The sequence below is a fragment of the Rhinatrema bivittatum genome, chromosome 2 (assembly GCF_901001135.1).
Source record: "Rhinatrema bivittatum chromosome 2, aRhiBiv1.1, whole genome shotgun sequence".
In the NCBI taxonomy this organism is placed as follows: domain Eukaryota; kingdom Metazoa; phylum Chordata; class Amphibia; order Gymnophiona; family Rhinatrematidae; genus Rhinatrema; species Rhinatrema bivittatum.
In genome coordinates, this window is record NC_042616.1 from 356,645,692 (window position 1) to 356,662,682 (window position 16,991).

The window sequence follows — 16,991 nt, forward strand, 5'->3', positions numbered from 1 at the left end:
TCAAAGCAGTCAATTAAGGATCCACGGTGTAAAACAAATCTTCTGTTGTGAAATAAACATAAAACGCAAATAATCATGGAAAGCTCCAGTCTCCACAACGATATTTCCAAAAAGAGGGTAGATTTGAAAAAAACAAACAAGCTACGTGCGATTCTTATAAAATCTGGTGTACTTTTGTTCGCGCGCGCGTATTTTTTGAAGATCTACCTCTTATCATTTATGTAGCGTAGGTGGTGACAGCTTTTAACAACACTGGCCTGACCTGACACGATGCGTGTTTCGTAGCCTTCTTCAGGGGTAAGACGTTTTTGCGGTGTATTTATAAAATCTATCCCATTGCATTATGCTATAGCATGATAATATTGAGAAGCTCAATTGATATATGAGGTACCACATTCTTTCTTAAAATAATTTCATAAAATAGTTTTCAGCTTGTGTATATGATGTTGAATGAAATATAGTTTATCAATACATCATATGTCTCACAGTTTCTAATTGCAATACGAATACTGTATATCAGCAGGTCTACTGTATAGAAAGTAATAGCAAAAGCAATTCATTTAAAAAGAACCATGCTATTGATTTAAGAAAAAAAAATCTCATAAAGATAAAATAAAACTCACCCATGTCACATGTCAGGGAACTTGAGGGTCGCCATTGTATGTCCCATATTTATGCTGTAGGGCAGGGTTCATCAGCTGTGGAAATTACTGCAGTCTCCATTATGATAATTCTTCACCGAACCTGTAAACTGTGATGCAGGAAGCCTTGATGGTTAGACAGCAGAACACTTTTTCTGGACTGATTTCAAGCTGTGTACAAATTCCTTATCCTCCTTCACTGAAGAGAACCACTTGACAACTCCATTGTGAAGCACTCAGAGCTTCACTGGATGTACCAATGAACATTTACTATTAAGGCTATAGAGTGCCGAGCACATCGGAGCAAATTTGCGATGCAATGCAGACAGTTGATTAGAGTAATCCTTGAATAACAGCACTTTTTTCTCCTTATAGGAAAGTTGCTTGCTAGAGTGGATCTCCCTTAAAAATAGCTTCCTTATGTACATAGTTGAGAAAGCAGGCTATTACAATTCGCAGCTTAGCATTTAAAGCTCTCTTCACCCCCAGCCTGTGAGCATGCTCTACTTTCAAGATGCCACAATCTGCACCAAGGCTTAAATTAGCTGGGAACCATCTTTCCAGGAAGACACATATTTCACCATCAGCAAGACTCTCCAGTAATCCAAGAAAATGAAGATTGTTTTGGCAAAATATAGGAGTAGATTTTAAAACATGCGCACGTGCGTCCATGTGCGGGCGCTTCCCGGTGCACACACATGGAGATGCCGATTTTATAACGTGCACACCGGTGTACGCATGTTATAAAATCTGTGGGCCACGCGCACATGCGTGCTGAATTTTATAGTCTGTGGGGTAGATTTTAAAAGGTTGCATGCCGGCGCACATATATGTCCGATTTTATAACTTGCATGCATAAGTTATAAAATCAGGGGTCGGTGCGCACAATGGGGTGCAAAATTGTGCACCTTGCGTGCGCCGAGACGTGCTGCCTTCCCCCGTTCCCCCTAGCCTGACCTTCCCACTCCTTCCCCTAACCTTTCCATCTCCTAGCCCTACTCTAACCCCCCCTGATCTTTATTTTACCTTTTGCGCCTGTGGGCAGGTGCAAGTTGCTCGCGCTGGCCAACTGCCGGCGCACAATCCCTGGCACAGCAGCAAATGGCAGCAATGCCACGCGTCCCAGGGCTTTACGCACATCACTGGGCCTTTTTAAAGTAGGCCCGACGCGCGTAACCTTTTTAAAATCCGGCCCTGTGCACGTATTTATTTATTTATTTATTTAAAATTTTTATATACCGGCATTCATGTTGCAAACACATCATGCCGGTTTACATATAACAGGGGTGTACAGTGAACAATTCAATAACCTATTTGTGTAGAAGGAAGCAGTTACAAATACAAGGTAATAGAACTGGGAGGAGAGAAGAAAAGGGAGAGAATAACATTAGGTATAGGTATTTACATTAGTAATAACATTTTACATGTGGAAGTGGTAGAATCTGGCTGGAATAGAATAATTAATCGGTGTCCGGGAGAGCTTTTTTAAACAGCCAGGTCTTGAGTCTCTTCCTGAAGGTTGGGAGGCTGGGCTCCTGTCTAAGGTCCGGTGGGATGGAGTTCCATAGAAGGGGGCCGGCTGTTGAAAAGGCCCGATCTCTCAAGTAATGTGTTTGGTAGTTTTGGCTGGGGGCACTTGAAGAGATCCTCTGAGTGTGTCTCTTGTTGGTCTGGAGGAGTTATAAATTTGGAATGGGACTTGTAAGTCGAGTGGGGTGAGTTTGATGGATGGTTTTGTATATTATGGAAAGAGATTGTAGAGGATTCTAAAGTGAACAGGCAACCAGTGGAGATCTTTTAGGATTGGAGATATATGGTCCCTCCTCCTGGAGTTTGTCAGTAATCTTGCCGCAGCGTTTTGTAACATCTGGAGGGGTCTAGTATAGGAGGAAGGTAGGCCCAGAAGGATAGAGTTACAGTAATCGATCTTAGAAAAAATGATGGCTTGTAGAATGGTTCTGAAGTCCTGAGTGTGGGAAGAGTGGTCTAATTCTTTTCAGAACTTGGAGTTTGTGGAAACAGTCCTTGGTGGTTCTGTTGATGGAAGCTTTAAGGTTCATCCGGTTATCAATTAATACTCCTAGATCTCTCACCTGTGTAGTAGTTGGATAGTTGGAGGATTAGAGATGGCATTGTTATCTGGGGAGATGAGAAGCAGTTCTGTTTTAGAGGAGTTTAAAACTAGGGTTTAGGTTAGCCAGGAGATGTTTAATTTCGAGAGACAGTTTTCCCAGTGAACCAATGTTTTTGTGTAGGATTCTTTAATGGGTATCACGATCTGGATGTCGTCGGCGTAGAGGAAATGTTTTGAGGTTAAGGTTGGAGAGGAGTTGGCAGATAGGTAAAAGATAAATGTTAAAGAGTGTAGGTGACAGTGAGGAGCCCTGAGGGACTCCTATGGATGCGTCCATTCGTGAAGATTCTTTGTTCTGTATCTTAACCTTGAAGCCTCTGTTGGAGGAGAAAAGATTTAAACCATGGAGAGAGCGGTGCCTGAGATACCTATAGAAGCCAGAATGGAAGTGAGAATGGAATGATTGACCGTATCAAAGGCGGCTGATAGGTCCAGTAGAATTAAGAGGAAGGATTGGCCTTTGTCAAGGCCCATTAATATGAAGTCAGACATGGAGATGAGGAGGGATTTCTGTGTTCAGTGATTTGGCGAAATCCGTATTGTGATTGGAATAGGATTTTGTTTTCTTCTATGTATTCGGAGAGTTGAGTATTGACAACTTTTCTAGAATCTTGGCTATGAATGGGAGATTGGCGATAGGACGGAAGTTGTTGGGGTCTTTAGGATCCAAGTTGGGTTTCTTGAGTAGAGGTTTGATGGAGGCCAATTTGATGTCGTCAGGATATAGTCCTTGGGAGAGTGAGCAGTTTATGATGTCCGACAATGTTTTAGCGATGGAGTCAGGGGATGGCCAGGAGCAGTTTGGTGGGGATAGTATCCAAAGGATGGGAGGAAGGTTTCATTCTTCTTATAAGAGTTTGTATCTCTAAGATAGAGATGGGTTCAAGTGTTTCCAGACCATTGTTTGTTGAGGGATGACTGTTGAAGAGACTGGTAAAGAGCAGGGTCGGTGGGATTAGAAGGCAGATGAGTTAGAAGGCTGTTGACTTTGTTGTGAAAATGAAGAGCAAGTTCTTCAGCTTTGGATTGTGCTAGGTCGTTGGGAATCGCTGTGGGATGATTTGGGTGAGATTGGAGACATAGGCGAAGAGGGCTTTTGCGTCGAAGATTAAGTGGTGAATCTTGGATGCATAGTAGTCCCTTTTGGATTTAGAGGTAGTTGACTTGTATTGATGGAGGGTGGCTTTGTAGATGGATCGTGTATTGGTGCTTGGGGATTTGCGCCAGTCGCTCTCTTTTCTGTCTTAGATTTTGTTTTAGCTTTCTTAGTTCTTCCGTGAACCATGGTTGTCTTTTGGAGGCATTTGGGAGTGATTTTTTGGTTGCTAGCGGACATAGCTTGTCGGCTATGGAATCTGTGATGGCTTTCCAAGAGCGGAGAGCTGTGTTCGGGTTTGAGAGATAAATGGATGGAAGTTGAGAGGCTAGGTGGGGAGCTGAGGTCTTCTGTAGAGCAGGATCTTCTGTATGGGAAAGATGGTGAGGGCCCTTTGGAGGTGGAGGGTTTTTCAATGAGAATGCTGTTGAGATAAGTGAGTGATCAGACCAAGGGACCTTCTTGCTTTTGAGGCGTGAAGAATGTTTGATGCCTGGTTAATAAAGATAAGATCCAGCGTGTGGCCTGCTTTGTGTGTGGGTTGGTAACTAAATTGTTTGAAACCCAGGGCTGAGAGGGCTGAGAGAAAGGATTCACAGCTGGATGATGGGGTAGGGTTGTCCACATGCAGATTAAAATCTCCTAGGATAATTGCTGGAGCGTCCAGTTTGATGAGGGTTATGATTTCCTCTACTAAGGGGGAGGGGTCTGTCTCAAGGAGGCCCGGAGGGGCGTAGACGAGTAGGATTTGTAGTTGTTCCGAGGTGAAGAGACCCATTTCTAGTTTAGAGTCTGAGTTGTATGGGTGCTGGATGTGCTTGCATGTGCTTGCATGTGCCGCCCACACGTATGTGTGGGCGGCACATGCAAGAGGGGGATAATTTATACAAATTCCACATGGCAATGCATTCAAGCCTTCCCCTGTTCCCTCTCAATCCACTCCAATTAAGGAACGGACTGGGAGGGAACTTCCCTCCCTAAACTACATCCCTCTTCCCCTCTCTTCCCCACCCCCTAAACCCTACCTACCTACCTTTTTTTTTGTTCATTTGTTATAGAATTTACTTCAGGTCTCCAGGATGAAGTAAGTTGCGCACGCCGGTGACGCCACAGGGTTCAATGATGCTGTCCCGGCCCGTCCCCTGCCCCGCCCCTCCTAGACCCCACACTCGGCCTGCCCCTTTGAAGAGGCCTGGCAGTTGTGCTTGTACCGGGGTTTACACACGTAGTCAGGCTTCTTTGAAAATTCGCCGAGTGCGCACAAGGCTTGGGATTTACTCTCGGTAGGCCTTTGAAAATCTACACCGATATTCTTCAGATTTTTGAGCCAATTTTCACATAATTGCAGTTTTGCTTTAAAGAGTGAGATCACCAGAATTTCCACATACCTCATCCTGAAACTCAAAGATCCGCTCTTCCACCTCAGTCACTCTTCAACCAAATTTACCGAAAGTAGAGGTAATTTCCTCTAATTTAATCATAGATTTTATCAAGGTTTTTCAAAAACAAAGTTCCAAAGCTTGAATGAAGCAGAAGCGCTGCCCACTACAAAGGTCTCAGAACTTAGAGGCCCTGTCGTCATCTTGGAATCTTGCGGTGATACTTTTTCTTTCTTAGAGGTTCTGGTGCTCATTTCTGCATCTAAGATGGCATATAGCAAAAGCTGGGAATCTCCTACAGCATTGCAATCATTTTAGGATAATTTTCAAAGCCTGTAAAGAGCAGATTGGGTTGGATAGCCCCTGGAGCAAAGCAAGTTACATCCTGTCTAATTCACAGTGTCATGAAACCTCAGACCAATATTTGTAATGGACTTTAGGTGTAGGGGAAGTAGGTAAGGAAAAGAAAAGTGACAATGAGCAGAACACCTCTTACTCGAAATGACAGGACATAATGATAACAAGAGTAAGAGTAAAACACTATCAAAAGTCAAATTTTATAGCTAATATATACTTTGATACCTTTGCCATCAGAGAGAGTGAAGAGATCATGAGAGGGATGGGAGGGAATGAAAGGGGGAGGAGGAGGGTCAGGAGTGAATGAAGAGTGGGGAAGATGAAGAAGGATGAGCTAAGAAATCTTGGGGAGAGCAAGTGAATAGAGGAGGGACTAAAGGAGAGTGAAGGAAAGGATTGTGGGAGGGGAAAGAGTAAATGAGAGTGTGTAAGGGTAGGAAATGAATGAGAGTGAGAGGATCATGTTGGGGGGGAGGAAGTGAACAAGGGAGAATGAAGAAATTGGGGAGAAGGGAAGTAAACCAGGGAGGATGAGGGGATCAGGTGGGAAGAAGAGTCTGGTGAGGAGGAGGTGGGATATTGAGAGACTTTTGTGGGAACAGGGTAGCAGAATTGAGAGAGAGAGAAACTGGTGGGTACAGAGTAGAGAGATAGAGTGAGAGAGGCTAGTAGAGAAAAGGTGAGATGACTGAGAGAGAGTAAGCAAGAGTGGTGGGAGGAATGACAGAGACTGGTGGGGCCAGGATGGGAGAAATGAGAGACAGTGGTAGAAACAAGGTGGAGGACAAAGAGGGAGAATAGAGGGAACTGGTTGGGAAGATTGACAAATACTAGTGGGTACAGGGTGGGGGGATTAAGAGAGAGCAGACTTGTGAGAACAGAGTTTCAGGAATGACTAGTGGGATTGAGAAAGACTAGTGGGCACAGGATGTGTGTAGGAGGCAGGGAAAGAAAGGAGAAAGAGATTGGCAGGAACAGTATGGTGAGGGGGTGGGAGAGAGGGATATTGATAGGGATGAGGCACCCTAATTGGACCTCCCCCTACCCCAAAAAATAGTGAAGCCTTTTGTTACTATGCATTCTGAATGTATGGCTCTTGGTGCATGAAAGGTTGGCCATCCCCGTTCTTCATGCTAATCCAAAAGAAGGCCAAAAACTGCTTCTATAGCCAACTCATCAGCAGTGAAACAATTTCTCTCTCACCCTCCAAATATCGTAATGGCTCAGAATCATTGGATTAGCATTTTTCCACATTGTGTGGCACTAGCTATATCATCAAATTTACCAATATATACATCATTTCCTCTAAAATTCTGTCCAGTTCACTTTTTAGTTTACTATCTGAAGGAAGATAAGGCTTAAGAAGTCTTCTGAGATTGCTATATCTGTGTGTCCCTCAATAAATATTTTGTTTGGTGTCCTATCTGCACCAAATTTTCAGGCCATGTTAGCAGGGACATGAGGATTCTGGCAGGGCTGAGTTTCAGTTCTATGCATATGTGCATCCCTGAATGCAGACTCCTTTAGTTATGTGCTAAACTACCTATAAATTGGTTTAGTGGTAAAGCATGAGATATATTTGCAAACAATGTAGGCAGTGAATGCAAATCTTTTTTATGCATATTGACTGTAGATATTCTGAAAACCTGGCCTGGCACTCGAGGACTGGAGTTTGCCATCACTGATCTAGAAACTACATATAGGGTCTTTTGATATATTTGTGAAATGTAATTAGATATGCTTTAAAAAATGTTTCTAATGTAAACAACCCCAGTTTGGGCAATATTTCAACATATGTAAACCTCTGTGTCCCCTTTTTATTAGCATAATGGTACTTGTACAGTATGTACTTTTTCTAACATTTGTATATCATTTGAGGATTAATGCCCGAAACTGACATCCATACACAACATACACTTTGGGGCGGATTTTAAAAGCCCTGCTCGCGTAAATCCGCCTGGATTTATGTGAGCAGGGCCTTGCGCGCCAGCGCGCCTATTTTCCATAGGCCTGCCGGCGCGCGCAGAGCCCCGGGACTCGCGTAAGTCCCGGGGTTTTTCGAGGGGGGCGTGTCGGGGGCGTGTCGGGGCAGGGCCGATCGGCGCGGCGTTTTGGGGGCAGGACGTGGCGTTTCGGGGGCGGGCCCGGGGGCGTGGTTTCGGCCCGGGGCGGTCTGGGAGCATGGCTGCGCACTCCGGAACCGCCCCCGGGTTGCGTCTCAGCGCGCTAGCGGCCCGCTGGCGTGCGGGGATTTACTTCTCCCTCCGGGAGGCGTAAATCCCCCGACAAAGGTAGGGGGGGGGTTTAGATAGGGCCGGGGGGGGGGGGTGGGTTAGATAGAGGAAGGGAGGGGAAGGTGAGGGGAGGGCGAAAGCGAGTTCCCTCCGAGGCCGTTCCGATTTCGGAGCGGCCTTGGAGGGAACGGAGGCAGGCTGTGCGGCTCGGCGCGCGCCGGCTGCACAAAATTGGCAGCCTTGCGCACGCCAATCCTGGATTTTAGCGGCTACGCGCGTATCTACTAAAATCCAGCGTACTTTTGTTTGCGACTGGTGCGCCAACAAAAGTACGCGAACGCGCATTTTTTGTAAATCTACCCCTTTATGCACAGTGACAGAATTATATTCTCATTCTGCCCTTCTTACTCAATTTTGATGCATACTAGCATAAATCTTTGGCTGCTGCTTGAATTTGAATACCCATGACCTACATGACATTCATAAGACATATAAAAGCATGTTTTCTGGCAGAGGGTTTGAATATCATGCTCAGTTTTTAAGCTTTTGTTTGAACCCAGAATATAGTAGAGTAGCAATGTTACAATTTGTTTTATTAATTTTGAATTGATTAGGGATTGACAATCAAGCCTTTGGTACAGTGGTTGAAAGTGAAGCGAAGTGAACACAGAGAGCCCATGCTGAATGAGAAACTCCAAGGCAGAGTAAGACTTAAAATATTGTTTTATTTGGTTTATAGAGTTCATTCACTGTCAAGGACATATTAATGTTGCTGTTAAATAATTTAAAAAGATTTTCTCTTGAAATAATGCGGAGTCTTTTAAAGTTCTGGAAACTATTAATTTCATGTATATTTTTAAAGGCTTTTGATCATATTCTTTCTGCAATTGAAGACATTTCTGGACAGATAGGACACAATACTATGAGGGACAAGTAAGTATTTTTTGGTTAAAAGTATATATTTTGTTTGTGATTCTTGCTATTAGATGGTTCCCTTTGCCTGTACGAGAGAAAGAAGTGAAGGCTCTTGCACTGTCAAAAATATATTTGTAATGTTTTAAATTTCTTGGGCTGCCACTGATTAATTATTTTGCAACACCATCATTGGAGTAAATGAGAGGAAATAAAATACTGTATATATATTTGCATAAAAGCCTTGAATTTTATGCTCCAAATATATGCTTGAAAAGCTGAGGTTGGCTAATCCATGCACTCCAGCCAACCTTTAGGCAAAAGTATGGTTGCTACACATTGAGGCTGATGTGGGCACGCCAGGCGTAGCTAGCTACCTATTAATATATTAGCAAAAATATAAACTAGCTATTATGCTAATTATTTAAAATGGTTGATTTTTAATGCAATATTTATGCATTTTGTGAAATTTGAATTATCGTGCCTTGTTTGTCTATATTTGAGGAAACACGTTACCAACATCCAATTTGTGCATGTTAGGAAAAGAATATAATAAAACATTGCTTCAGTCAGTAAGATCAACAGATACAACACACCAGCTTTGTTTTTTAAATGAAATTTACAGTACCTTACTACAATAGGGCATCAAGATGTTTGTAAAGCAAGTAAGCTACATCTGAAAGCTCTTAAAAGTAAGGGAAATGTATGCCTATGTCATTAGAGTGATGTTAAGAGACAAAGACCCATACCTGGCCTTTTTCTGACAGTTTGTTGCAACCACCACTTTGGGTTGTCAAATTTTGAACTTCGGCTTATATGCGGGTTTTGAATTGTCCCGGTTTAGGGGGATAAAAAATGATGATTGAGATGTCTTCTTGGAAAACCTTTTCATAGAAACATTTTCCTTTTTTTTTTATCTTCCTTGTTTCTGGTTCTCCCTCTTATTTTAGAATTGCCTCAGCCCATATGGTTCGTTATACTGTAATTATTTCTTGTGTTCTCTTTTTTCCCTTATATGAAGGATTTCCTACTATATGGATGGCTTATTTTTCCTTACAGGTTATTCTTGTATATTATTTTGAAAATATAAATGAAGCGTTTAAAAAAAAATATGGTCAGATTATACATGAATAGGCTTATGCACGAAAATATACGGTAAGCTCCAATGTTTTAAGGAAGATTTGCTATGTGTTCATGAAGTTCTACCCATTAATGTGCTGGTGTTGATTCTCTGATACTGGTTTGCCCTCATACTCACATTAGTGAGATGTATACAGGCTCAATAACAGAAGCATTAGGGTAGTGGCATGACCATATCCCTTGCAAGGGCCTGGGAGCCTAAAACTACAAGTTTTTTGAAACCTGGAAACCGATGACCTCAATCAGTCTCCATTTTAGGGTCATCTCCCTTGGGATTGAGAAGCTCTCTCAAAAGGCACTCGATAAACTCTCTTACATTCAAACCCTCAGAGTTTTTGGGGATCCCAATCACCCGGATATTCAAGCAACACAATCTGTCCTCCAACTCTGTAACTTTATCCCCGAAGGTCTTAACCTGCTTTTTGAGAGTGGCAAGTGTATTAGCCACTACAGACTCCCAGTCTTCTACCACTAAAACTCAGTTTTCCAGCTCTTCAATCTGACAGCACATATCGTCGATCCGAGCTCTAATATCAGCAATAAAAGATGTCATAAAATTTAATTTTTTAGACTCGTCTGTGCAAAGCATCTTTATTTAATTCAAAATTTGTGCCATTGTAGTATGCTCTAGTGGCACAGTCATTTCCTCCACCTCATTGGCCTTCATTTTTTCCCCAATAGGCACCTTCCAGCTCACCAGCCTCCTGGTAGAAATCTGTTATTGCTGCTCTAATGTGCCACGGGTTCAGCAAGAGATCATCCTAAATACCTCACATTGCATCTGCTGTAGCCTCCAAACTGAGATAATTAACTTATAACCGTATACAACCACCTCTTTTGCAAGATGGAAAGGGGAAGAAGGGGGACTATAAACACTGGTAGTTGAGGAGCTTCACTGAAACACATGTGTCACCATTGCTGTTCAACAGCACCCCTGGGCAACCTCGATTTTTTTGAATTGGTTCATCTCCTTGTAGGCCGGGTCTGGCGGACATTGTGGGATGGCAGCAGCAGTCATTTTTGCTGAGGTTCCTGGCAAGTTCCCAAAAACTAAGTTTATTCCATGTTACTGTTGCTAGTAATAGCAGTGGCTATTTTCTAAGTCAACTTAATCAATAGCAGGTAATGGACTTCTCCTCCAAGAACTTATCCAATCCTTTTTTAAACACAGCTATACTAACTGCACTAAACACATCCACTGGCAAAAAATTCCAGAGATTAATTGTGCGTTGAGTGAAAAAGAACTTTCTCCGATTGGAGTGCCCCCTAGTCTTTCCATTAACCGAAAGAGTAAATAACCGATTCACATTTACCCGATCTAGACCTCTCATGATTTTAAACACTTCTATCATATCCCCCCCTCAGTTGTCTCTTCTCCAAGCTGAAAAGTCCTAACCTCTTTAGTCTTTCCTCATAGGGGAGCTGTTCTATTCCCTTTATCATTTTGGTCGCCCTTCTCTGTACCTTCTCCATTGCAACTAAATCTTTTTTAAGATGCGGCGACCAGAATTGTACACAGTATTCAAGGTGCGGTCTCACCATGGAGCGATACAGAGGCATTATGACATTTTCCGTTTTATTCTTCATTCCCTTTCTAATAATTCCCAACATTTTGTTAGCTTTTTTTTAATGCCGCAGCACACTGAACCGATGATTTCAATGTGTTATCCACTATGTCGCCTAGATCTCTTTCTTGGGTGGTAGCTCCTAATATGGAACCTAACTGTGTAACTATAACATGGGTTATTTATCCCTATATGCATCACCTTGCACTTATCCACATTAAATTTCATCTGCCATTTGGATGCCCAATTTTCCAGTCTCACAAGGTCTTCCTGCAATTTATCACACTCTGCTTGTGATTTAACTACTCTGAACAATTTTGTATCATCTGCAAATTTGATTACCTCACTCGTCGTATTTCTTTCCAGATCATTTATAAATATATTGAAAAGTATGGGTCCCAATACAGATCCCTGAGGCACTCCACTGCCCACTCCATTCCACTGAGAAAATTGGGCCATTTAATCCTACTCTGTTTCCTGTCTTTTAGCCAGTTTATAATCCACGAAAGGACATCGCCACCTGTCCCATAACTTTTTACTTTTCCTAGAAGCCTCTCATGAGGAACTTTGTCAAATGCCTTCTGAAAATCCAAATACACTACATCTACCGTTTCACCTTATTCACATTTTATTAACTAACTCCTTCAAAAAAGTAAAGCAGATTTGTGAGGCAAGACTTGCCTTGGGTAAAGCCATACTGACTTTGTTCCATTAAACCATCTCTTTCTATATGTTCTGTGATTTTGATATTTAGAACACTTTCCACTATTTTTCCTGGCACTGAAGTCAAGCTAACTGGTCTGTAGTTTCCAGGATCACCCCTGGAGCCCTTTTTAAATATTGGGGTTACATTAGCCACTCCCGTCTTCAGGTACAATGGATGATTTTAATGATAGTTACAATTTTTTAACTAATAGGTCTGAAATTTCATTTTTTAGTTCCTTCAAAACCCTGGGGTGTATACCATCTGGTCCAGGTGATTTGCTACTTGTCAATCAGGTCTACCACATCTTCTAGGTTCACTGTGATTTGGTTCAGTCCATCTGAATCATTACCCATGAAAACCTTCTCCAGTATGGGTATCTCCCCAACATTCTCTTCAGTAAACACCGAAGCAAATAAATCATTTAATCTTTCTGCGATGGCCTTATCTTCTCTAAGTGCCCCTTTAACCCCTCAATCATCACCCCTCACAGGCTTTCTGCTTCGGATATATTTAAAAATGATTTTACTGTGAGTTTTTGCCTCTACAGCCAACTTCTTTTCAAATTCTCTCTTAGCCTGTCTTACATTTAACTTGCCAATGCTTATGCATTATCCTATTTTCTTCTGTTGGATCCTTCTTCTGATTTTTGAATGAAGATCTTTTGGCTAAAATAGCTTCTTTCACCTCCCCTTTTAATCATGCTGGTAATCGTTTTGCCTTCCTTCCACCTTTTTTAATGTGTGGAATACATCTGGACTGTGCTTCTAGGATGGTATTTTTTTTAACAATGATCACGCTTCTTGCACACATTTTGCCTTTGTAGCTGCTCCTTTCAGTTTTTTTCTAACATTTTTTCTCATTTTATCAAAGTTTCCCTTTTGAAAGTTTAACACGAGAGCCATGGATTTGCTTACTGTCCCCCTTCCAGTCATTAATTCAAATTTGATCATATTATGATCACTGTTGCCAATCGGCCCCACCTCCATTACCTCTCTCACCAAATCCTGTGCTCCACTGAAAATTAGATCTAAAATTGCTCACTCTCTTGTTGGTTCCTGAACCAATTGCTCCATAAAACTGTCATTTATTTCATCCAGGAACTTCTCTCTCTAGCATGTTCCAATAATACATTTACTCAGTCAATATTGGGGTAATTGAAATCTCCCAGTATTACCGCACTACCAATTTGGTTAGCTTCTCTAATTTCTCTTAGCATTTCACTGTCCATTTCACCATCTTGACCAGGTGGACGGTAGTATACTCCTATCACTATAGTCTTCCCCAACACACAAGGGATTTCTACCCATAAAGATTCAATTGTGCATTTAGTCTCATGCAGGATGTTTATCCTGTTGGTCTCTATGCCATCCTGGACATAAAGCACTATACCACCTCCCAGGTGCTCCTCTCTGTCATTGCGATATAATTTGTACTCCAGTATAGCACTGTCCCATTGGTTAACCTTCCACCATGTCTCTGAGATGCCAATTAAGTCTATGTCATCATTCACTGCTATACATTCTAATTCTTCCATTTTACTTGGACTTCTGGCATTTACATACAAACATTTCAAAGTTTGTTTTTTGTTTGTATTTTCATTCAGTTTTTTAATTGTGAGGGATAAGTTTGAATTTTTTAGCTCAGGTGAGCTTTTAGTTACAGGCACTTGGTCCAGCGATAGCGCTCTTCTTAGGCCATCCTAAGGCACAGCAGGTCTATTTTGAGAGGGAGCTTTTCCAGATTCGGTTTCCCCGTCATACTCAGGGTCTTTTTATAGGGTAGCTCCCCAATGAATATTAAGGGTTTCTCCCGTGTCACCCTTGGGTGAGTGATCCCATTTCAGGGACACTCTTGACGCTGACCTGAGTGGTCAGCTATGTCTGGTACTTTGGCAGGTAGAGTCTGCCACAGACACTTTTTCATTGCTCATTCTTCTTTCAAGCATTATTGGAGTTACCCTTATGATACCTGCTGAGCTCAATGTGCATTTTTCATGATGATCACTCTTGCCAGTTATTCTTGCCTGTGGGATCCTACCTCATTGAGGAGAGTTCTAGTCCATTTAATTGGCTGGTATGCCTTTCAACCTCTCGCCATATCCATGGCTGAGGATGCTGGGGAATGAGAGACCCCAAAACAGAGGTGCTACTCTTTTGTAGTGGTGGATTTTGAGCTATACTTCCCCCATTTTAGGGATAACCTTATCTGCGGGCAGGACAGGCCTCGTTCATGCAATGGATCTGGTTCATTTACTGGATTGCATGCTTCCTTGGTGGAAGTATATGTAATCATGGCTGAGGTATTGATACCTAAACCAGGATGATCTGTTCCGAGAATCAGATTGACCCTGCCCTGGTACTCTTAAGTTTTCCAAGCCGATAAAGAAATTATGTTCTGCAGAGGTTTGCACTTGTGGCATCCCTGTTTACTGTCTCTTGGTGGAGTTTTTCTGGATTTCTTCCCTGGGAGGTTCACTCTCAGTTTCAGCTGTTCCTTTCAGACTGAGTTCTACCTCAGGGGCCAAGTCCTTATTGGTGGTTGGGATTGAAATATATAGCCTGGCAGCATTTTCTTACCCCTGCAAACTCATCTCTGCCTCCTTGTGTTCTTCACTCCTTCTGACTTCCAGTTGGAGGGAGGGGTAGAAAAGCTAGAGCATTCGTGGTACATCTTAGTGTATACCTTCAGGGAACTATACACCTTTTCCCTATTTTTTTGCCACGTTCTGGCCAGTACTGCCTTTAGCTTTTCATACTTCACTGGATTGTCCAATATGCCTTCCTGCTCACCTGATCTACCTATAGGCAGGATGGGTAGGCCTACCCTTGACAGGGTGCAGTGTGGGTGCGCTTCAGGCCTAGCTTAACTCCCTGCTCGGCAGTTTGGGTGAGTGATCCCATTTCAGGGATTTCATCCACTGACACTGTTGACGCTGACCTGAGTGGTCAGATATGTCTGGTATTTTGGCAAGTAGGGTCTGCCACAGACCTTCCATTGTTGCTGATTCTTCTTTCAAGCGTTGCTTGGGTGTTTTGTTTTGTTTTTGCCCATTGTGCCTATTAAGTAATCATGGGGCACACTTCTGCAAATGTATTCTGTCCTTCAGATGCCAGTGGACTGCATTTTCTTTCTGGAGGGCTCTCTGGCCCCAGCTGGTTTTTCAATTATCTTGTAACATAGTAACATAGTATTGATGGAAGAAAAGGACCAAATTGTTCATCCAACCTGCCCAGCAAGCTTCATATGGTAGCAACTGCTACTCTATGCAGTTATTTGATGAGCCTTCTTGAAAATTCAGACAGTGCTGATGTGTTTTGCTTAAGGGAACAGAAGGAAACTGTGCAGTCTTCGCCCAAGTGTTCTTCTCTTGGTTGCTTCTCTAGGCTTTTTCCTTTATCCAGGAGGTTCTTGACCTACTGTCGTTGTCAGGTTGGCTGATCCAAAACCCTGCTTGTAATATTTTTTGTGATGTGAAGTATGTTTCTTGCTGGCATTTGCATCAGTCCCCTGCCTTAGTTGCATCAGGGTTTTGTGCCTCATTCTCTCTCCCACCTTGACCCATTTTAGAGTTGGCTGCCTCACAGGCAAAAGGGAAAGAGGTAGTGCTTTCAGTACTGTGGGGTTTCCTACTTTGTCCTTCTCGGGCAGCCTATAGCTTGGGAATCACCCATATGTGAGGGCTGCCATCTTGCTTGTCCTTGGAGAAAGCAGAGTGCTTACCTTTAACAGGTATTCTCCGAGGACAGCAGTATGTCAGTCTTCACGAAACCCAACCAACTCCCTGGGGAATTGGTTTCTCAATTTATTAGCTATATCATTTACAGAGGGATGCTGCCTAGGGGGCAGAGTAATAACTAAAGATGCACATGCTTAGTAGGGCATGTTTGAAAGTTATAGATTCTTTGAGATCAAAATTCTGGGCCATGCTCCATCCAGTGATGCCATTCATGTTACAGGTAAGCAAATCTGCTTTACATTCAGGTACTGTAGGCATTTCCCTATCCCCAGAGGGCTCATAATCTAAAGCCTAGATGCACTAAGCTGTAATGTTTTTTCACAGGAGGGTTTCCCATTATCATGGGGGGTATCACTGTGATAGCATGCCCCTCATCTGAAAAAACATGGCAGCTTGATGGAGCATTGTTTTGTCTTGTGGCAAAACATTACAGGACAAAACAACACGGGTAGTGGCCCTTTAGGAGCTGTGGTGGCTCCAATCTCACAGGACTTCCATTGCCTTAAAGGGCCTATAGCTTAAAAAAGTGCCCCAAGAAAGTGTAGTGGAGGTCAAAGCTGACCCTAGCTCAACTTGGGGCCACCATTCAAGGCAGCCCAAACACCCAAAAGTGTTTAAAAAAAAAAGTAATAAAGTAGTTGCACAGTCCCATCCCTACCCTGTCTTCAATAAAGAAAAATTCCCCGTACACCCACCTTTCTAAATACATTTATTTTATTTATTTATTTATTAAGGCTTTTATATACCGAATTTCTTGATACAAATCAAATCAATTCGGTTTACAATGAACTAAGTAGAATATTCAATTAACCAATCAACAAGAGATACAGAGCATACAGTTACATTATAACAAGGAAGCCTTAACTTGGAGTAGGAAAATAAAGAAGGGGTGAATGGAGCAATAAATATATAAAGTGCAATAAAATAGAATAAATACTATATACAGTGGAGGGGGCTAGGAGCCAACCTCTCTTTAATGGATATTAGGCATGAAAAATTTGGAAAAGTTTTGTTTACAGAGATGTGTGGTGAACAATTCTAGATCAGGCAATGGAGTTTGTGGTGGGGAAGGCTTGGCTGAACAGCCATGT

At 42.5% G+C, this 16,991-nt stretch overlaps 1 protein-coding gene across 1 annotated transcript in view; it reads left to right on the forward strand.

Moving 5' to 3' along the window:
- The window catches only part of SLC9A3 (solute carrier family 9 member A3), a 379,410-nt gene that overhangs the window by 257,265 nt on the left and 105,154 nt on the right, over positions 1-16,991 (forward strand). Inside the window, exons 8-9 of the mRNA XM_029589922.1 lie at positions 8,456-8,545; positions 8,704-8,774. Of these exons, the coding sequence (XP_029445782.1) occupies positions 8,456-8,545; positions 8,704-8,774 (161 nt within the window). The remainder of the gene's footprint in view (positions 1-8,455; positions 8,546-8,703; positions 8,775-16,991) is intronic.